This window comes from Ahaetulla prasina, chromosome 8 (genome assembly GCF_028640845.1).
Source record: "Ahaetulla prasina isolate Xishuangbanna chromosome 8, ASM2864084v1, whole genome shotgun sequence".
Lineage (NCBI taxonomy): Eukaryota > Metazoa > Chordata > Lepidosauria > Squamata > Colubridae > Ahaetulla > Ahaetulla prasina.
In genome coordinates, this window is record NC_080546.1 from 24,679,491 (window position 1) to 24,702,384 (window position 22,894).

At 46.9% G+C, this 22,894-nt stretch overlaps 1 protein-coding gene across 6 annotated transcripts in view; it reads right to left on the bottom strand.

Annotated features, from left to right (window-relative positions):
- Positions 1 to 22,894, bottom strand: part of EMCN (endomucin) — a 63,369-nt gene that overhangs the window by 13,525 nt on the left and 26,950 nt on the right. For 5 of the 6 annotated variants that reach the window (XR_009156289.1, XM_058192891.1, XM_058192893.1 and 2 more), the window contains exons 5-8: positions 16,350 to 16,427; positions 14,228 to 14,302; positions 11,967 to 12,041; positions 9,335 to 9,385 (exon numbers count right to left, since the gene is read on the bottom strand). Coding sequence is in view for 5 of the 6 variants with exons in the window: in XM_058192891.1 (XP_058048874.1) it covers positions 9,335 to 9,385; positions 11,967 to 12,041; positions 14,228 to 14,302; positions 16,350 to 16,427 (279 nt within the window). In the remaining variant the exon portion in view is untranslated. The remainder of the gene's footprint in view (positions 1 to 9,334; positions 9,386 to 11,966; positions 12,042 to 14,227; positions 14,303 to 16,349; positions 16,428 to 22,894) is intronic. The other variant, XM_058192890.1, reaches the window with a different exon arrangement.

Here is a 22,894-nt window from a genome sequence, read left to right on the forward strand (position 1 = left end):
TTCTCAACCACCCTTGATATCTTCTTTCAGATTCTTGAAAAACTTAGTTCTAGTACTACCATAAGGGTAGTAGTTATAGTAGTACTAGATACTACTACATACTACTACTTATGGTAGTTCTAGTACTACCATAAGCCCAAAGCTGGATTTCTTTGATTTAGTCATTTTCTCTTAGCCTTAGGAAGGAAGTAATGCAAACCACTTCTGAAATCTTGCTAAGGAAACTGGAGGGCATGTCCAGCACTGACTTGAAGGCACCCTTAAAAATCAATTTGTTAGGTTTTCCTTTCTATATTTCAGCATAACCACTAGGTGGCAGGCAAAGAACCTTAATGAAAGGCGGGTGGTGGTGTTGTTGTGTGGAATCTATTTTCCTGTCCTGCTCAAAAAGTCTCTGCAGTAAATAGTGGTATCTTGACTTCCAGAATTTAAGTTCAAGATGCCCCCCCTCCCAGTATGAATCAGAAGAACAAATTACAAATGGGAGTGTATATCTCTTCCTCAGCATAATACTAGTTTCTTCAGATACGTTTAAGAGAGTGGATACTGTAAATGGTTTCCCTCACTCTCTCTCTCTCTCTCTCTCTCTCTCTCTCCCTCCCTCCCTTCTTCCCCCTCTCTCTTCCCATTCATTGTGAATACAGGTAGTCCTTGACTTATGACCACAATTGAGCCCAACATTTCTGTTGTTAAGCGAGAAATTTGTTCAGTGAGTTTTGCCCCATTTTGTGACTTTTCTTGCCACAGTTGTTAAGTGAACCACTGCAGTTGATAAGTTACTGTATTTTTTGGAGGATAAGACACACTTCCCTTTTTTGGGGAGGAAAACAAGAAAAAAATATTCTGTCTCTGCCTCCCAGCAATTTGCTTTCTTGCAGCAAACAGCCTGCTTTAGTTTCATTTTCATTTTCAGCACAGCCTGATTAGCACAAGAAAAAAAAATCTGCTCCCAGCAATTTACTTCCTTGCAGCAAGCAGCAGAGGCCCGTACGGCAAAAGGCAATGGCAATCCCTGCAGCCTGAAACAGCTGAGGGTTAGGAGGCCGATCCAACCGGCAATCAACTGTTTGTGCTAATCAGGCTGTGCTGAAGCTGAAATGGGCTGTTTTACTGTTTGTTGTTCGCTGCAAGGAGGTAAATTGCTGGGAAGCAGAGCTACATTCAGTGTATAAGACACGGCCAAATTTTCACTGTCTTTTGGGGGGGCAGGGAAAGTGTGTCTTATATTCCGAAAAATACGGTAATAACCCGGTTGTTTAGTGAATGTGGCCTTCCCATTGACTTTGCTTGTGAGAAGGTCACAAAAAGGCGACTTTGGGACACAGCAATGGTCATAAATACGAACTAGTTGCCAAGCCTCTGAATTCTGATCCCATGATCATGGGGAAGGTGCAAAAGGTCATAAATGTGAAAAATGGTCATGTCATAATTTTCAGTGCTGTTGTGACGTTGAATGGTCACTAAATGAACTGTTGTAAGTCAAGGACTACCTGTATGGATTTTAGTGTCCCATTGCTTTCTAGCAGCTTTATATCCTCTTTTGCAAAGAATTTGTCTATCCAAGATGTCATACCCTTCATTATGCTGAGTTATATATGACCTGTTTATAAATTATAAGATATTTTATATATGTTTACCCATGTGATTCAGCATATGTACATTTTATATCAAGTAAGAACTCCTTTTCTTATGCTATTTTAGTCTTGCAAAACCTATTTTTCAGGTGATACCTTTCAGCTTAAGAAAAATTGCTGCAAAGTGCAAATCTATAATTCAAGCTGTTTAATTATTATGGAAGAACTTGATTTTTTTTTTGTTTCCCTGTGTCTTCCTTTTAAAGAAGAGAATTATAGTAATTCGTGCTTTCTGAGTCAGTTTTCTTCATTCTGGTTGCTGCTCTTCAAAAAGGACATTGTAGAGCTGGAGAAGGTTCATAGAGAGCAACTACAGTGAGGAAAGGTTTCGAGCAACTTCCTTCGGATAAAAATTGTGATATTTGCAGTTAGGATAAAAGGGACAAAGGAAAGCTATTTCAATCTTCCCACAATACTGGAAGCAGAGTCGCCAAAGGCTGGACCAGTTCATGGAAGGCATGGGGATCAATGGCGATTAGCCTTGATGGCAGTGTGATTATCTCAGAGGTCATCTGCTGGGAAAGTACAGGCTTCCCCAGGCAGTTGGTTGGCCACTGTGAGAACAAATTGCTGGACCAGATGGGCTAACTGAGTAGATGTTTTAATGAGGGTCTGATGCTACCGAAGTATGAAGATGAAAATTCTCAGTCATCCAGGTAAGGTTGTCTGAAGCAGTGGTGAAATGTAAAATTTGTTGTTACCAGTTCTGTGGGCGTGGCTTGGTGGAATGGGTAATGTGACTGGGTGGGCATGGCCAACTTTTTTTTTTTTACTTTTAAAAGCATTTTTTTTCTACAACCTCTTTGGCCGAAGAAAAAATGCTTTTAAAAATAATTAAAAAAAACCACTCTGATGATCATGTGGCTCAGCTGGGCATGGGGTGGTAGTGGAAGTGGGCAGGGATTTTTGCTACCAGTGCTCTCCGAACCACCCGCCACCACTGCTATTGGATCGGGCAATCCGGTCTGAACCGGGAGCATTTCACCCCTGGTCTGAAGGTCTGGCAACTGGATTCATTTTCCTTGTTAGTTTGAGACGTTTCGCTGCTCATCCAAGCAGCTTCATCAATCAAAGCAAACTAGTTAGGCAGAGAGTTGTTGGATTGTGCCAACTCCCCGCTCATCAAGCTCAGGGGGTTTCCTCCCCAAAATGCATTGCAAGATCGTGATAAAGATTCTCAGTCTGATGATACCCAAGTGAGTATCAAACACAACTACATAGCTTTCTATTTTTTTTATAGATAACACCCCCCCCGATATATCTTATTAAGGAGTTGTCTCTATTATTAATCATATTGCATCACATATCTTTTAAATAAAATCTCAAGCAGATGCTTTACCTGAATGATAAGTTTATAGCTCTTGGGCAAACATATTCTAATGCTTGCTTTCTTCCAAGGTTGTGTTGTGGTCTACCAACAGCCTGCAGAGCTGGCAACGGAGTCGGACAGCGATGAGGCTGAGGAAGAACTTGGGCCAGTTCTGGAGGCTGGGGAAGGGCTGGATGAAGGCTCTGCGTCAGAGGCAGAGGTGGAGCCAGGGCCATCAGGGAGTGAGGTGCAGACTCCAGAGCCTCCAAAGCCTGTGTTCTGTTTCCCTTCCCCCAATACTCCCAGCAAAGAGTCCGTCAGAGGCCTTCCTTTTTTTCCCCTTTTATTTACATAGATACATGTCCTGGCCACGTCTACCCACGGGCCTGCCAAGTTTCTGGAGATAACGAGGAAATTATAGATAAGGCCAGAATTACTCACGAATATATTCTTCCCTCCATGAATTAGCTTGCGCCAAATTCATTGCTTTGTCCGAGACAAAAAACCAGGAAGTCCCGCCTCCTATTTATAGTCTCTGCAGATGTCACTGCATGACAATTATGACTTGGCTTTGTCCCAACTCTTCCGCTGCTGCGCACGTCGATCAAGCCTTCGTAATCTTGCGTCCCTCCAAAACTGTTCTTGGGCGTTGCCAAATCAGAAGAAGGCCGGGAGAATCAGGCCTTGCCGGCCCCTCCCTTTGGGTGGGTGCCAGGGAGGGAGAGGGCTCAAGAGAAGCAGGGCTTGCCAGGTCTTCTCCCTCATTTTCTGAATCATCCGAGTCCAGGAGTCTGGGTCCAGGAACCTGGGTCACAACACTATCCCTCACCGCAGGGCCCTTCCCCGGGCTGACGATCGGGATGCGGTCGGGCTGGGTTCTGCTCATGGAAGGCCTGCACCAGGTCAGGGGCATGAACGCCGGAGGCATCTACCCAGGAGAAATCAGTCCCGTATCCCTTCCACGCGATCAAATATTGGAAACGACCTTTAGCCAGCGAGAGTCTCAGACGCTGTGGACTTCAGATTCCTCCGACCCGCCCTCGGCGACAGTGACGGGTGCTGTTGGGCACCGAAGGGGACTCGGTGTGGCCTCAGGAACCAGAAGGGACCGTGAAAACGGGTGGATCCGCATGGATCGTGGCAGGGTCAGTCGGTAGGCTACCGGGTTGATGACTGCCTCGACAGGGAACGGGCCGATGAATCGGTGGTCCAACTTTACCGGCGGTCGGACGGGAGGTGTTTGGTGGAGAGCCACACCGGTCTCCAACTGCCAGCGGGGCGTTGCCCGTCGGGAGCGGTCAGCGGACCGTTTGTAGTCCTCCTTTGCCCGATTCAGCTGCTGGCGTACCAACTGTTGGACCGCATGCAATTCCGTCAGGAAGGTCTGCGTTCGGGAACAGGAGAGTCCGTGGTGCCAGAGGAAGAGCGCGGATGGTACCCACATTGGCAAAGAACGGGTCATCTGAGTAGAGGTGTGCTGAGAGTTGTTAAAAGCAAACTCCGCCAGAGACAGGTAGTCGGCCCAGTTGTCCTGTTGCTGGTTGATGAAGCAACGGAGATACTGTTCCAGTATACCGATGACCTTCTCTGTACCCCGCCGGTCTCCGGATGGTGCGATGACGACAGACATACCTGCACCTCCAACGCGCCATCAGGCTCTTCCAGAAGCGGGCTGTGAACTGAACTCCAGCGGTCCGAAACCACCCTGTCCGGTAGACCATGGAGGCGGAAGATGTGCTGCAGAAAGAGGCGGGCGTTTTGCGGCTGTGGGCAGTCCGCGGCATGGGATGAAGTGTGCCATCTTGGTGAGCATGTCCACCACCACCAGCACCGTGGTGAACCCAGAGGACGGCGGCAGGTCTGTCAGGAAATCCATAGAGATCGCCCCCCAGGGTCTGTCGGGTGTCGGCAAGGGCTGGGGGGGCCCGGGAGGGGCCCCGTGGCGGTCTTGGCTTGCCGGCACGGTACGCAGGATGTCACGAGGCATGTATATCATGCCGCACTCGGGCCACCAAAGGTCCGTGTCACCAGGTGGAGGGTCTTGAAGAACCCAAAATGTCCTGCTGCAGGGTTGTCGTGGCACTGGGTCATGACGAGGGCTCGGAGTGGTCCTGTGGGCACATATAATCGCCCCCGAAACTTGAGTAAGTCCTCCTCCAAGGTCCAAGGAGACGTGGGGCCCACCTCCGCCTCCTTTGCTGCGACCAGGCGTCCTGGCGCTGCGCCTCGCACCTGGGCCCGCAAGTCCACTGGCTCCCGTGCTGCGGCCAAGGCTTCTGCCGGCAGCACTGTCCGTGGAGGAAGGGGTCCTTGGCGCAGAGGTACTCTGGCTTCGGGACAGGGCATCCGCCTCCGGTTGTGACCGCTGGGAATGTAGGTCACGCGGAAGTTGAACCGGCAAAACAACGACCACCGGATCTGCCGCTGGTTTAACTTCCGAGCTGTGGTGAGGTGCTCGAGATTCCGATGGTCCGCTCGACCTCCACCTGATGTCGGGCCCTCCAGATGGTGTCGCCAAGCCTCGAATGCAGCCTTGATAGCCAGCAACTCTTTTCCCAGATAGTGTAGTTGCGCTCGGAAGGTTGAGTTTCCGGGAGTAGTAAGCGCAGGGAAAAGTGTGCCACCATTCGCCGGAGCCTGTAGCAGCACCGCCCCAGAGCCACATTGACGCGTCCGTTTCCACCACAAAAGGCCGGAGCGGGTCGGGATGCCTCAGGACGGGTTCCGTGACGAAGGCTTTCTTGAGGGCTGTGAATGCTTCTTGCTGCGGGGGACCCCACCGGAATGCAACCTTCTTCCTGAGGAGCTGGGTAAGTGGAGCTGTCAGTGTGGCGAAGCCCGGGATGAAGGTCCGGTAGTAGTTGGCGAAGCCCAGTAGGCGCTGAACATCCTTCACCCGACGAGGGGCTTCCCAGCTACACAAAGCTTCTACTTTACATCGGTCCATGGCTATGCCCTCGGGCGAGATGATATGCCCGAGGAATTCTATGGAAGTCCGGAAGAAGACGCATTTCTCCAGCCGCATTGAGTTGTTGCTCCATAGCGTTGCAGAACCAGACTGACGTGTCGAAGGTGGCTTTCCTGGACCGGGAGTAAATCAGGATGTCGTCGAGGTAGATAACCACGAACCGATCCAACATGTCTCGGAACACGTCGTTCATGAAGTGCTGAAAAACGGCGGGAGCATTGGTCAACCCAAATGGCATGACAGTGTATTCGTAGTGTCCGTATCGGGTGCCGAATGCCGTCTTCCATTCGTCTCCTTCTCGTATCCGCACCAGGTTGTAGGCCCCCCGGAGATCGAGCTTGGTGAAGATCGTGGCCTCCGCAACCTTTCCAGTAGCTCCGGGATGAGCGGCAGGGGTAGCGATTCCGCACCGTAATGGCGTTTAGCCGGCGGTAATCACAGCATAGGCGCAAGTCCCTGTCTTCTTCTTCACAAAGAGGACCGGGGCCGAGAGGGACTTTGAAGGCCGGATGAACCTCGGGCCAGGTTTTTGTCCAGGAAGTCCCTGAGGCGGCCAACTCGGGCTCCGACATGGAATACAGGCGTCCCACAGGCAGTGGTGCGTTGGGCAGAAGGTCCACGGGCAATCGAGGGGCCGATGCGGGGTAGTCGGTCCGCCTCCTTCTCGCTGAACACGTCGGCGAAGTCCGTCAGCTCAGGAGGCAAGGTGATGGCAGCGGTGGGGCGTTCTGGCGGCACAGGTGTGGCGGATGTGATCGACGCACTGCAGACTCGGGAAAGAGATGGCGTTCGCGACCAGGCCACCTGAGGATCGTGGGTCCAAGCCAGGCCAACCCAAGGACCAAGGGAAAATGAAGGTCCGCCGTGACATAAAACTGGATCGCCTCCTCATGGTCCCCAATAGCCAGGCGCAAAGGCTGGGTGGCGAATTTAATGGGGCCGGACACCAGTTCTCGCCCATCAATTGTCTCTACCGCATCGGAGGGTCCACGGAACCACGGGACCGCAAACTGGGTCACAAAGGCCTGGTCCATAAAGTTTGTTGTGGCCCTGAGTCCACCAGCGCATGCGCCTGGAGCCCGTCCGACTGGTTCCCCAACCATATCCGTGTGTCCAGAATCAGATGCCGAGGGGCCCAGAGTCTACTTCCATAGCGTCCAGTGGGGCTTAGTACGTGCCCGACCTAGGGTTTCCCGAGGTCGGGCCTGCTCCGCTTCGATTGGTCACGCTGTGATTCGGGGACGGCGTCGTGCCCCACTTCGCTTTCTGGGGCAAGAAGCGGCGAAGTGGCGGGCTCCCACAGTACAGGCACAATCCCCTTGGCGCCTCGGTTCCGCTCCTGGGCTGTTAGGCGAGGTCTGGCCGCTCCCAACTCCATGGGCTCTTCCGCAGCGGTTACAAAACGTGGGGCGACCCTGGGTGCTGGTGGTGCAGGAAGTGGGGTGCAGATGTCGACGGAGGGTCCCGGGGTGCGACGGGACGGTCGCCGTTGCAGACGGGCATCGAGGCGGAGACAAAGGGCACCAAGTTGTCGAGGGTCCGCGGCGCCCACGCGGGCCAGCTCGTCTTGCAATTCCTCTGAGAGTCCCTCCTGAACGCTGCCCACCAGCGCTGCATCATTCCAGTCAGAGTCCTGGCACAAAAGACGAAATTCGGCGATGTACTCCTGCAGGGGCGTTTCCCTTGACGGAGTTCCTTAAGGCGCCTGGTTGCCGTCAGCATTCGAACGGGTCCTCATACATGGTGCGAGGTGCTGCCAAAACGCTGTTGGTCCGCCAGCAGGGGCTGTCCTGGAGCAAGAGGGCGTGGCCCATCGAGCAGCCGAGCCGGAAAGAAGGTTAATCACGAAGGCCACCTTAGCCCGGTCGTCTGGGAAATCCTCTGGCCTCATAGCCATGTAGAGCTGGCACTGTCCCAAGAAGGTCGGGAACATCTCAGGCTGCCCAGAAAACTTATCCGCACGGTTATCGGGCACTGCGGCGAGGAGGAGGTGGGAGGATGGGGGGCTGCAGGCACATTCCTGGCAGCAAGTTGGCCTGCCAAGTGAGCCACTTGCTGCTGGAGCTGTTGATTAGCCGCGTGTAGCTGCTCTAACTGCTGCTGTACCTGCTGCTGATCCATCTTTGGTGGAAGATGTTTTAGTCAGGTCTTGGACAAAATGTTCTGTTTCCCTTCCCCCCAATACTCCCAGCAAAGAGTCCGTCAGAGGCCTTCCTTTTTTCCTTTTATTTACATAGATACATGTCCTGGCCACGTCTACCCACGGGCCTGCCAAGTTTCTGGAGATAACGAGGAAATTATAGATAAGGCCAGAATTACTCACGAATATATTCTTCCCTCCATGAATTAGCTTGCGCCAAATTCATTGCTTTGTCCGAGACAAAAAACCAGGAAGTCCCGCCTCCTATTTATAGTCTCTGCAGATGTCACTGCATGACAATTATGACTTGGCTTTGTCCCAACTCTTCCGCTGCTGCGCACGTCGATCAAGCCTTCGTAATCTTGCGTCCCTCCAAAACTGTTCTTGGGGCGTTGCCAAATCAGAAGAAGGCCCGGGAGAATCAGGCCTTGCCGGCCCCTCCCTTTGAGTGGGTGCCAGGGAGGGAGAGGGCTCAAGAGAAGCAGGGCTTGCCAGGTCTTCTCCCTCATTTTCTGAATCATCCGAGTCCAGGAGTCTGGGTCCAGGAACCTGGGTCACAACAGCCTGACAGTAGTGAGGCAGAGGAACAGGAGGAGCCTGTTCCTAATGCATGCATGAGAAGAGCTGCCAGAAGGCAAGAGCAGCTAAAGCAGACTCGGGAGTGGGGCCAAGAGATGATTGGCCCCTCCCATAAGGCTTAAAAGACCAGCAACGGCGTTTGGGCTCTTTGTCGGAAAACAACGTTGATTGATTTGTTCCTTGTCTTGCTGCATTTATTTCTTGTCAGCGTCTTCTGCTTTTGAACTTTTGCCAAGAAAAGCCTTTGGCAGTTTGCCTAATAAGACCAAGATTGATGATAAGACTGAAGAATTGTGTTATGAAGAACTTGTTTTGATTTAGTTTGGACTATGCTGAGAATGAGTTAATTCTCAGCTGTTCTAATAAAGTCTGTTTGTTTTTGAACTGATTGCGTCTACTACTACCTACTTGGGCCTGGGTAACAACAGGTTGGGATGATCCAACTTTTTCTTTATCTGACGCTTATACTTCAGTATTCTAAAGGCAAAAGGTCAGAGGTGAACATTAATTGTGTGATAATTGCATTCTATTTCTCTTTTGGAGAATCTAAACACACTCAAAAGTAGATAGCAGGAAAATGGGCAGGTACATATTTGCTGCAAGGTTCACAGTCTAGCAAATGCAACAATTTCATTACAATTTTTTGTAAAAAAAAATAATTTGTGAAAACTGGAGAGAAGAGATCGTGGACCATATTTACTTACCAATGTAAGAAGCGTCATCTTGTTTTTCCTGATTAGTTACTCCTGAATTGTCTATGAGAAAAGAAATTGAAATACATATAGTCACATATATTCACGTATCTTCTCTGGTAATATTGTACTGCTAACTAAAGCATACAAAACATTTGCTAGACTAATTCTGGAATAAAGCTCATCTGTCAGGAACCTACACCGCATATCAGACATTAATACAATTGAGCGAGTCCAGAGATATTTCACGAGAAAAGTCCTCCACTCCTCTGCTTGCAACAGAATACCTTATGCCACCAGACTTGAAATTTTGGACTTAGACAACTTAGAACTATGCTGCCTTCAGTATGACCTAAGCGTAGCTCATAAAATTATCCGCTACAAGGTCCTACCCGTCAATGACTACTTCAGCTTCAACCACAACAATACATGAGCACACAATAGATACGAACTTAAAGTAAAGCGCTCAAAACTCGATTGCAGAAAATATGACTTCAGCAACAGAGTGGTCAATGCCTGGAATGCACTACCTGACTCTGGTTTCTTCCCCAAATCCCCAAAACTTTAACCTTAGACTGTCTACTGTTGACCTCACCCCATTCCTAAGAGGTCTGTAAGGGGGTGTGCATAAGCGCACCAGCTTGCCTACCATTCCTGTCCTAATGTTTTCTTTTATTTGTATCCTTTACATGCATTTATAATTATGTTTAAACTTGTATCTGTCATAAAATACATGCTTGATGAAATCAATCAATCAATCAATCAATCAATCTTGACAGTCAGGCTTGCCCTTGAAACCTCAGGAGTCGGGTAAGTGGGATGAGGCAGGAGTTCCAGCAAGGAGGGTGGGAGTATGATGGACAGGTGCTATGGAGACTGATATTATTTTCTTGTTTATTACATTGTATTGCAGACATTTATTCTGATTCATGTTGCATGTAAAACAGGGAAAGGGAAGGGGCTTCAGTCTTGGGGCTATGATTGCTATCTAGACTTTTGTTATGCTTCTACTATGAAGTTGGATGTGTTTATTTGCACAGTTCAGTCTTTTATCTAGCATGATGTGATTATATTCTGTACAGAATATTTCCAAAAACAATAAGTCAATAAGATTTTAGAAAAAAATAACAAATAATGGACAATGACTGTTAGATTTATCGTACTTTTCACATTTTTTATGATTCTTCCCAATCAACCATGTTGTCATTTGGGATAGTACCTTAAAAGGATAGCTACCTTAATGTGGATTTGGAAAGCATTCCATACTCATATCTGAAAAATGAGGACAGTAATATTGTCCAAGATCAGTTGATTTGGGGCAATATGTTATGGATTTTTTTTGTTATAGTTGCTTTCATTATTTCAAATTGCTTCATATTTACAAGAAGTTAATAGCTTAAAAGATATGCTTAATTTCCTAATATGCTTTCTCTATCATGTTTTCTTTGACCAGATAAACCATGATTAGCTATCAGTTGTTGTTCCATATTCCTTCTTTCTGGATAACAATCAAACTGGCGGCCCCCAGGGGAAGGGCCTTCTCTGTGGGGGCTCCCACCCTCTGGAATGAACTTCCCCCTGGACTTCGTCAACTGCCTGACCTTCGGACCTACCGCCACGAGTTGAAGACTTATCTGTTTACGCGCGCAGGACTGGCATAGGAATTTTAAATAGTTTTTAATATTTGATACAAATTTTATGGGGTTTTTACGGTTAAATGTTTTAATCTGGCCTATATTTAATAAGTTTTTTAATTATGGTTTTACTTGTACATTATTGCTGTTTTATCTAGGCTGTGAACCGCCCTGAGTCCTTTGGGAGAAGGGCGGTATAAAAATCCAATAAATAAAAAATAATTAAAAAAAATAAACGAATGATAGCAATAGCACTTAGACTTATATACCTCTTTAGAGTGCTTTACAGTCCCCTCTAAGCGGTTTACAGAGTCAGCATTGCCCCCAACAACCTGGGTCCTCATTTTACTGACCTCGAAGGATGGAAGGCTGAGTCAACCTTGAGCCTGTTGAAATTTGAACTGCCGAACTGCTGGCAGCCGGCAATCAGCAGACATAGCCTGAAGTATTGCATTCTAACCACTGCGCCACAGTGAAGCTCTAGAGCAGGGGTCTGCAAATTTGGCTTTTAAGACTTGCGGACTTCAACCCCCAGAGTTCCTCAGCTAGCAAAGCTGGCTGAGGAACTCTGGGAGTTGAAGTCCACAAGTCTTAAAAGAGCCAAGTTTGTAGACCCCTACTCTAGAGGAAAGGAAAGCAACCTAATCACAAAAAAGCTATTTTACTTGTATTTCTAATGAAGCACATGAACATCAGTGTGTCTAAACATATGTCACACACCTTTATTTTTAATAGATCATTTATTTTTATTAAAAAAAGAAACTGCTATGGACATGTGCAGATCCAACACCCTGAGTCTGGAATGCTATGCTTACTATATCTGGGCTGCAAAAAAAAAAAAAAATCATAGTTAATTTTTTTTGTATATCTAGTGGTCATTCATACTTTTGAAACCCAGATTTGGTAATCTTATGATGGCCTTGGGGAATGCCTATTAGAAAATACGCCAGAGATAGTTACAGGTTTACACAAAATTGGGCATATTAATATATAAGTTTTGCTTCACTTACTTTTAGGTCCAGCTTCAGATTCTTTTTCTAGTCTGACTGTTGTATTTGTCTTATTAGGGCTCTGAGAACTCTGGTCTGTAATGAAGAAGTCCAATGAATGTGTGTTAATCACAAGCAAAACCAAATGTAACTTTGTGTTTCTTTCGAATGGAAGAATTCAGCAGAGTCTCCATCCATACCTTATCATGTCCCTTACATGAAGTCAATGGGGTGCAGAATGGCAGGATAATCCTATCTTAAAACTAACCAACATAACCAATTTTTATCATACTTGCAAAAAGCAGAAAGTGGGAAGTTTCTATGAAACAATTACAGCTTGATTAATTACTGCATTAATCGATTAACTTCATGATTGATTATCGCTACCTTTGCTGCATCCATGTTCACATATTCTTAAGTGTGTATTTTACAATTTCCAGGTACACACTCCATGACATTAATAGATGCTGTCACTACCATAAAGCTCAGCAGTTTAGACCCATCTCGTGGCAATTACTTTAGATGTTCAGTAGGCTGAGGTGGGTCATTACAAAAAGCCTTGGAACTTTTAGATACAATAAATTATAGATAGTCCATAGCGGGGATGTCAAACTGGATTTCAAACTGGATGTCAAACTGGATTTCAGCATTGCAGTTCTCCTCTGTGGAGGAGGACAGGGACAGGAGATGGGATGATGCCTCTTGCAGCACCCTGCCTGCCAAAATGGGGCATAGGAGAGCTTGTGAGGCCTCCCTGTGCCCCGTTTTCAGCCTGGACAGCCTCCTGCAGCACTTTGCCAGCCAAAATGGGGTGCGGGGGGCCCACACAAAGCCCCTCGCACCCTGTTTTGGTTGCCAGAGGCATGCCAGTCCGGTCCTTTGCTATTTCCAGGCTGGCCTTGTGGGCCAGATTTAAGCACTGCGCGGGCTGGCCTTGAGTTTGGTCCATAGGCTTAGGTTGTAGATGGCTAACAATGCCTTCAGCATAACCAGTGGTGAAATCCAATTTTTTTTACTACCGGTTCTGTGGGCGTCCCTTTGTGGGCATGACATGGGAAGCATACTGCAAAATCTCCATTCGCACCCTACTCCAGGGGAAGGATACTGCGAAATCTCCATTCCCATCCCATGCGAGGAGAACAATACTGCAAAATCCCCATTCCCTCCCCAGTCCTAGGGAAGTATGTTGCAAAGACTCCATTCCCACCCCATTCTCGGGCCAGCTAGAGGTGGTATTTGCTGGTTCTCCGAACTACTCAAAATTTCCGCTACCGGCTTTCCCAACTGCTCAAAATTTCTGCTAAAGGTTCACCAGTACCTGTTGATTTCACCCCGAGCATAACCCTTCTTCCAAAAATGCTAGCCCTTCAGCAGTTACTAGTTGTTGTTTTTCTGAAGAACATTCAAATCAGCAATGTTGCTCTCCAGTCTGTATTAATGCAACCAGTAGAACCATCTATTTTCAAATACCTTTCACAATCAATCAATTTAGAGCTCTGTCAAAAGCCATCTGTTCATCCCAAATCTTTTTAGATGGGAGGGATAAACCAAGAGAAAGAGAAAAAAAGAAAGTGAAAAAAAAAAGATATATACTATATTTAAGTTAGAAAATAGGAAAGAGAAAGAGTAGTTGACCCCCCTTTTAGGTCTGCCCCATCAAAGGGTGATTTCAAAGGGCTCTCGGCAGAAGAAAGGTTGCCCATTCTTGAATTAAGAGCCACGTACTGAGACGATGCAGCTGATCCCTTAAGAGAACTTCTCTAAAACTTCTAGGAGTTGCCTCACTGAAAGATGACCTTTACTTTTAAAATAAAAAGGAGTGGGGGCAGCCAGGCCACCACATAACCGAGTGATGGCAACTATTCTCTGAAAAATATTGATACCCACTTTAATAAAGTTTTCCCCAGCCTGGTACTTTCAGATATATTTGACCACAGCTCCCATTATTTCCCACAAGTATTGCTGCTATAACAAAGCCTTATGTTAGCTTTCGCTACATGTTGCTCTTTTTATGTGCTCCATTTTCAGCTCCTTCAGGAGGCAGAGCGCAATAACAATAATATGATTTTTCTGTGAAGAATTCCCACAGCCGTCCTGGTTTCCCTTTGGATCAGCAACAATAAAAAAAACACCATGCGAATACCTGCGCTCACGTCAGTTGAAAGGAGTTGAAACGGTAATAAGGTAGTACAGAAGAGGCAAATGCGGTAGTCATATAACAGGTGTTTAATAGGTCTGTTTTTGAGATGTGATTGAGATTAGTGGGGGTGGGGAATTCTCACCTAAAATTGCTGGACCCAAGCTGAGTGCTGAAGTCACAGGAATCTTTGTTGATGATTCGGTTGTGCCTGCTGTTACTTTGATAAGATAAATGACAGTGTGTTATCTGCTGTTCTCAAAACATATTTGTCAAAGGAATAATCAGTATGCAAGTATGAAAATCAAAGCTCTTTTCTCAACATCCTCAGGTCTCAGCCAAACAAATAAAGGAAGGAAGAATAAACAGATTGAGAGGAGAAAACAGAAAGCTATGATTGGGCTGAGTTAATGAGATCCTAAAATGAAACAAAACAATAGAGAAATAATGATAAGGGCGGCGTACGAAGCAGTATGAAGAGTTGCCTTATTGGTGACTCAGCATGTAAATGTAATAAATAAAAATGAATAAAACAAATATGGACTTGGTGATAGCAAAGATGCTTTGCAGGATAAAAATGTATAGAGAGGCATAGTGAATGCTAAATTAGGCTTAGGTATACTGACTTTTCTTATCTCACATGTTTAATTGTTCTGCTTTGCACTTTCTTACCACTTTCTGTGTTTCAAATAACATTTGCCCACTGTGAAAGGAAATAACAGAATGGGTATGCAGGTATGGTGGTCCCAGCCTTTTAAATTGTCTTACTACCTTGAATCACTATAAAATTCAATCACTTTGACCAGAATCTAAATATTAGTTGCTATGCTCTCAAAAGGGCCAACTGCCTGTGAAATATTTGAAGCTGCTTTCTTTGAGTTGATGCTCTTCAGAATGTTGGACATTGACTGTCATGTTGGCTAAGAACTACAGGGAATGAAGTTCAAAATATATAAGAATCCCAGCTTAAAGAAGACTGTTTTAATAGGTATCACAATGACATCCACTATTTTAAGAAAAAATGAGCTTTTGACATTTTTACTGAAAATGTTGATAATGCAGTGATGTCTTTTCAGAATTTCTTCATGAATGAAGACTGTTACAATGTTTTAAGAGAAATTAAAATCATCTACAACTCCATAATCAATGTTTCTGTCTTGAGATGAGTTATTATTATTTTATTTTTATTTTATTTATTTATGAGTTATATTATTAGTTATATTATTTATGAGATGAGTTATAGCAATAGAAATAACATCTGGACATTTCTTTTCTTTTCTTTGGAAAAGCTTTAACTTAGATTCATTGACCCAAGGACCAATTAGCATGCCTGTAATATCACCCTCATATTTCCTGCTTAGCTGCTACTATAATTTTACAATTTCTTTTTAGTTGTTTAATTTTTTTTTAAAATTATAAAAATAGATGGATGTGTTTGTAAATAAACATACATGTTAAATTTTAAAAATAAAGGTTCCCCTCACACATACGTACTAGTTGTTCCCAACTCTAGGGGGCGGTGCTCATCTGCATTTCAAAGCCGAAGAGCCAGCACTGTCTGAAGATGTCTCTGTGGTCATGTGGCTAGCATGACTAAACACCAAAGGTGGTCCCTATTTTTCTACTTGCATTTTTTACGTGCTTTCAAACTGCTAGCTTGGCAGAAGCTGGGACAAGTAACGGGAGCTCACCCCATTATGCGGCACTAGGGATTCGAGCTGCTGAACTGCTGACTTTTCGTTCAACAAGCTTAGCATTTTAGCCACTGAGACACCATGTCCAAGTATGTTAAACTTTAGATTTTGCTTATTTTGCTCCTCCAATGAAGTAACATATTGTGGATTATCTATGTATAAACTATCCCATCAAGATGTTCCTCCCATTAACGGGAAGGACGATGGCATTATATCAGAGCTTATGAGGTTAAGGAGCTTTCTTTGTAAATATAAAAAGGCAATAACTATTGTAAAATGAAATGAAAAGACAAACTGTTAAATCATTCTTCAAAAGGTGCATTTGTTTCGTGATTTTTTCCATACTTTTTTTTTTTTAAATTTCTGGAGCAGGGATGATTTCTTGTACAGAAAAGACATCTCCACAGCATCTTTTTGCAACTAGAAATGTTATACGTGTTGGATTTAATGCTATAAGACTGGGTTGTAAAAATTGTGATAACCACTAAATAGATGAAAATTAATATAGGTGATATTGCAGGTTTTTTTTTTAAAAAAAAAGATGTATTGATAAGTAAATCTGTCTTTACTTACTTTTAGGTCTAGCTTCAGTGACGTTTTCTAATCTGTCTGTTTCATTTGCCCGGATGTGAGAGGTCTGAGAGCTTTGGTCTGTAATGAAGAAGGCCAATGATTGCATGTAGACCAGGGGTGACAAAATTGTGGCCCACGGGCCAGATGCATCACATATTGCTGATTTCTGCGCATGCGCAAGATGGCGACGCTCTGAGGATCGGCGTCGGCGGTGTTCCTGGCCTTGACGAGATGGCAGCGCCCCTGGCCGTCTGCTTAGCCGCCCATGCCCCTGATCGGAAGAACTGAAGTCTCCGGCAGCCGTGGGAGAGGTTTTCGGACCTTTTAAGCCCCACGGTTGCCAGGAACGGACTCGGGAAGGTGAGCGGCTGATGGCGGCGGCCATGTTTGTGGCGCCGGTAGGGTGGTGAGCCGGCCTGCTTTTTAACTCGGTCGTGTGTCGTTGGGCCCTTTTCCCTCGGCTGTGAATACGAACTGCAGCGGAGGGGGAAGTGGTGAACTGGAACAGCAGCGGTTTTCTGGCGTTTGAACAGCTTTTGCCATTTTCATCTTCCGCTTTTTGGCGTTTCCACTGTGTGGCTCTGGCCATGAAGGCTCTCCGGACTTATTCTCTTGCGGCCTTTCTTCATTCTGGCGGCCTTTTGCGGCCTATTGCGGCCTGCGATGGCCTGTTGCGGCCTCTATTTCCAGCTGGGCGGCCTGTTTCCTCCCGTCCTTCGGCCCCTCGGGGGAGGCCTTGCCTTTTCATGAGGCCTCTTGGAGGGTTTCTGGAGAGACCTGGAGAGACCTGGTCTCTGGAACGAGCCGGACCCGGACATTCCAGGGGTGTTGGTGGCGTAGATGGAGTGACCCCTGGTGAATGTGGGCTGGACGAATCTGGAGCCGGTTATTGGAGGACTGCCTGAGGCCGGCAGAGAGTAAGACAATGGAGGTACCTTGGAGTGGACACGAAACACCAACCCCACCCTTTTTTTTCTCATGTTCAGGACTTGGCTTTGGACTATTTATCCTGGACTTAAGACCTCATATTTATTGGACCAAACTAAGATCTGGGTCTGGATATTGAACAGGAGATACCATCATGATAGTCCATTGACCGGATTATTATACGTCCGTCCTAACTGAGGACTAACCTTATATTATCATCTCAGCCAATTTCGAGATGGAGCCAATTTTTTCGCCGATTTTATTATGCGATATTCCTCAATTGAACTCTTGCGCCTGCGAGGTGCCCCCGCCTCGCAGGAATGGCCCCCTACATTACCGAGGGCCGGCCTCAATGACGGGTCTTGGGATCCACAGAGGTGGCATGCGCGTAGAAAGAACCTGTGGGGATTTTTAGATAGGGAATTTTTAAGGGGGGGGAGGGCAAGGGCGGGTATTGGGGGTAGCTCGCCGAGGGAGGGGCCAGTCACTGCGCGTGTTTGCGGCGGGGTTTTAAAAGGTCCGAAGGTTTTGGGGGAGAGTGACGTTCCTGAAGATGAGTGTGGCTCCATCTGTGTGGTTAGTGGGAGAGGCAGATATGGCGGAGGGGGGGGGCCGTACCGAGAGCTGGGAGCACGTGTTCGATGCCTGAAAGCGATCACGTGCTCCGGCCCCTCAGTTCCTACCCGTTCCTCGGGAGGCCATGATCCTCAGAGCTTGGATCTTCGGCTGATGTTATGTAATGCCCGGTCCGTGGCTAACAAAGCTCCCCTGATTTGCGATCTTATTCAGGGGGAGTCCGCGGACCTTATGGGCATTACGGAAACCTGGTTGGGTCCAGAGGGGGGGGTTCCCCTTGTTGAGCTGTGCCCTCCAGGTTTCCGAGCATTTCATCAGCCGAGGGCCCAAGGTAGGGGTGGAGGGGTGGCGGTTGTCATTAAGGAAGATCTAGAGCCGAGGGAGGCCACTGTTCCTCAGATTGCCGGCTGTGAATCCCTCTATGTGAGGTGGGGCCATAGGAATCAGTTGGGCTTGTTGATCGCGTACCTGGCTCCTTGCTGCGTGACCACAGCCCTGCCCGAGCTGTTGGAGGTACTCGCCGCTGTGGCGGTTGAGACCCCCAGACTTATAGTCATGGGGGATTTCAACCTGCCATCAGCTGGCCTGTTATCGACTGCAGCTCGGGAGTTCCAGGCCTCCATGACGGCCTTGGACCTGATTCGAGTAAATGATGGCCCTACGCACATGGGGGGAGGCACGCTGGATTTGATTTATATCTCTGGACAGTGGTTAAATGATCTGGTATTAGATGATATAGTAACAGAACCAATGTCATGGACCGATCATTTCCTCCTTCGTCTAGACTTCCGAACCGCCACCCACCATCGCAGGGAGACGGAACCTATTCGTTGGTTCCGTCCCAGGCGCCTGATGGACCCCGAGAGGTTCCTGACGGAGCTTGGGCCATTTCCTGAGGATCTGGCCCACGGCACGACTGAGGAACTAGTTGTGGCCTGGGAACAGGCCGCGGCTGGGGCCTTGGACCGTGTCGTGCCTTTGCGGCCTCTGACCCGGCGCAGATCTCGTCCGGCCCCTTGGTTCTCCGAGGGGCTGAGGGAGATGAAACGCCGGAGAAGACGCCTAGAGAGCACCTGGAGGTCCAGCCGTTCCGAAGCTGATCGGACACTAGTTAGGACCTATTCTAGGACCTACCTAGTGGCAATGAGGGAGGCGAGGCGTTCTTACGCCTCCACCCTCATTGCGTCGGCAGATAACCGCCCGGCCGCCCTGTTTCGGGTGACCCGCTCCCTCCTTCATCAGGAGGTGCGGGATGACCCGTTGCAGGGACGTGCCGAGGAGTTTAGTGGTTATCTATACGATAAAATCGCTCAGCTCCGGGATGGTCTGGACCGAAATTGGGATGATCCAAGCGAGGGAGAGGAGGCACGTCTTGTTGAGTCTGTTTGGGATGAGTTTGACCCTGTGGCTCCCGAGGACGTGGACAGGTTGTTGGGGAGGCTTCACGCCACTACATGTTTACTGGACCCGTGTCCTTCCTGGCTGGTACTGGCCACTCAGGAGGTGACACGAGGCTGGCTCCAGAGGATTATCAATGCTTCCTTGTTGGAAGGGGTCTTCCCTGCCGCCTTGAAAGAGGCGGTGGTGAGACCCCTCCTCAAGAAGCCCTCTTTGGACCCAGCTATTTTGGGTAATTATCGTCCAGTCTCCAACCTTCGCTTTGTTGCGAAGGTTGTAGAGAGTGCTGTGGCGCGACAGCTACCCCAATACCTGGATGAATCCGTCTATCTAGACCCGTTCCAGTCCGGCTTCCGACCCGGATACAGCACGGAGACAGCTTTGGTCGCATTGGTGGATGATCTCTGGAGGGCCAGGGACAGGGGTTATTCCTCTGCCCTGGTCCTATTAGACCTCTCAGCGGCTTTTGATACCATCGACCATGGTATCTTGCTGCGCCGGTTGGGGATTGGGAGTGGGAGGCACCGTGTATCGGTGGTTCTCCTCCTATCTCTCTGACCGGTCGCAGACGGTGTTGACAGGGGGCAGAGGTCGACCGCGAGGTGCCTCACTTGTGGGGTGCCGCGGGGTCGATTCTCTCGCCCCTTCTGTACAACATCTATATGAAGCCGTTGGGTGAGATCATCAGTGGCTTCGGGTGAGATCCCAGCAGTACGCTGACACCACTCAGCTGTACTTTTCCACCCCGGGCCACCCCAATGAAGTTGTTGAAGTGCTGTCCCGGTGTTTGGAGGCCGTACGGGTCTGGATGGGGAGAAACAGGCTCAAGCTTAATCCCTCCAAGACGGAGTGGCTGTGGATGCCGGCATCCCGATTCAGTCAGCTGCAGCCGCAGCTGACTGTTGGCGGCGAGTTATTGGCCCCAAAGGATAGGGGGGGCAACTTAGGTGGCCTCCTGGGTGAACGGCTGGCGTTTGGAGATCATTTGGCGGCCGTCTCCAGGAGGGCCTTCCACCAGGTTCGCCTGGTTCGCAGTTGCGCCCTTCCTTGATCGGGATGCCTTATGCACAGCCACACATGCGCTCGTTACCTCTCGCTTGGATTATTGTAATGCTCTCTACATGGGGCTCCCCTTGAGGTGCACTCGGAGGCTTCAGTTAGTCCAGAATGCAGCTGCGCGGGTGATAGAGGGAGCTACTCGTAGCTCCCACGTAACACCGCTCCTGCGCAGACTGCACTGGCTGCCTGTGGCCTTTCGAGTGCACTTTAAGGTGTTGGTTACGACCTTTAAAGCGCTCCATGGCTTAGGGCCTGGGTACTTACGGGACCGCCTGCTGTTACCTCATGCCTCCCACCGACCCGTACGCTCTCACAGAGAGGGACTTCTCAGGGTGCCGTCCGCCAAGCAATGCCGGCTGGCGGCCCCCAGGGGAAGGTCCTTCTCTGTGGGGGCTCCCACGCTCTGGAACGAGCTTCCCCCGGGTTTTCGCCAAATACCTGACCTTCGGACCTTCCGCCGCGAACTGAAGACACATCTTTTCATTCGCGCGGGACTGGCTTGAATTTTATTGAATTTTATTGGTTTTTTAAATTTTTTAAATTTTTAATATTAATCTTAAATGGGATTTTAGTTTTTTATATATTTTAAAGTTTCGGGCTAATTATAATAAGTTTTTTAATTCACATTTTAAATTGTACATTGTATTGTCTTTTTTACTTCTGCCTGTACACCGCCCTGAGTCCTTCGGGAGAAGGGCGGTATAAAAATCAAATCAAATAAATAAATAAATAAAAATATTGGCCACGCCCACCCCTGTTTTAGTGAAGAGGAAAAAAGTCATGATATGTCACATGACAACATGACAACGTGAGTTTGACACCCCTGTTCTAGGCAAATAACATTGTAAGGCAAGCAACATCTTAAAACTGAGGTAAGCTTAAGCAGAATGCCATCCATATAAGACCATATCTTTATCGTTAGCTCAGAATAAGGTAAATGTAAAGGTAAAGGTTCCCCTTGCACATATGTGCTAGTTGTTCCCGACTCTAAGGGGCAGTGCTCATCTCTGTTTCAAAGCCGAAGAGCCAGCGCTATCCAAAGATGTCTCCGTGGTCATGTGGCTGGCATGACTAAACACTGAAGGTGCACGGAACACTGTTACCTTCCCACCAAATTCTACTTGCATTTTTTACGTGCTTTCAAACTGCTAGGTTGGCAGAAGCTGGGATAAGTAACAGGAGCGCACCCCATTACACAGCACTAGGGATTCGAACTGCTGACCTTTCGATTGACAAGCTCAGCTTCTTAGCCACTGAGCCACTGCGTCCCCAATATAGCCCAGAATACCTCCTAGCAAAATCCACTAGAGCCCTCATTTTGGCTCCCTGAAATAAATATTCCATGCTCCAACACATAAGTAGTGTGTGCACAACACGTTTAAGTATCAAGAATTTGCTTGTTGAATGCATCCACTGATCCTAACATTAGAATGAGAGATTTAACTCCAAACAGTCTGGAGTTATTTTAGATTAAGTTGAATGAATAAGGAATAGTTCATTAACACTGTATTTAACATTTTTTTTAATTTAGAAAAAAGAACAGAGCTAGCCATTAGGCTGTCCTGCTTTTCAGCGGTTGTCTACTTATGGCACATCAGTGTAAATACTTACCAGGGACACTTGAAGACATGTCCAAACCAATCATATGAACATCACAATAACAGTTTACTTTAATAAAAATGTGGATTTAGTTGCTTATCAAAATTTTTCAGGCCAGAGATTTCAGACCTATGTCAATTACTCTGTCAATGGCCCCATAATAGCTTTCAACGACTTTAACACTGCATAAATCAGGGATCATGGTATTATTATCTATTTCCGTTTCAGAAGTACTGTATTGCCAAAACAAAACAAAACAAAAAAACAAATTAGCAAGTGCTGCTGTATCATATTCAGAAATGCAAAACTATTTGCCTTCATTAGAATCAGGAATTTCCTAGGGATTATCCTTCTACACTTGTAAGCAGGAACGCATAATGAATCATTTTAAGAAGGCTAAATAGCACTCAAAGGAAATAATTGCAAACATAGTTTTCCTATTATTGTTACCCTGTGTTTTTTTTATAACAGGAGATACTTTTCTTTAAAAAAAAATAGGAAAATATAACTAACTCTAAAAGACTGGTGAACTTCTCTCATAGTATTAGGTGTCTTCCAAAATCTCATCATGCCTTATGGATTTTGAGAAAAGGCTTGTAGGAAGAAAAAAGAAAGTGCAGTAGAATAACAAGGGAATACAAAGGTGGTTTTTTTTTGTATGACAAAAAGGCTAAGCATTTTTCTCACTGAGAAAAAGATGATACTAATGATTTTTCAGCTGTAATTGTTCTGTGCTCACTTGAACTTGCTGCCATTTTATGAATGGGTGGCAATAATATTTTTGAGATCCTTCAAATGATCCTGAGAACCAGAAAGTTTGAAAATTATTGATATAAAGAAAATAAGAATTGAATGAACGGGATGAATTACAGTATTAACCACAAAATAGAAATGTTTCTCAGCAGACTATTTTTCATCGTCAAAGCCATAATGGAATACCTTTCTTTAGAAAAACACATTACTAACTTTTTCATCATTTAAGTAAA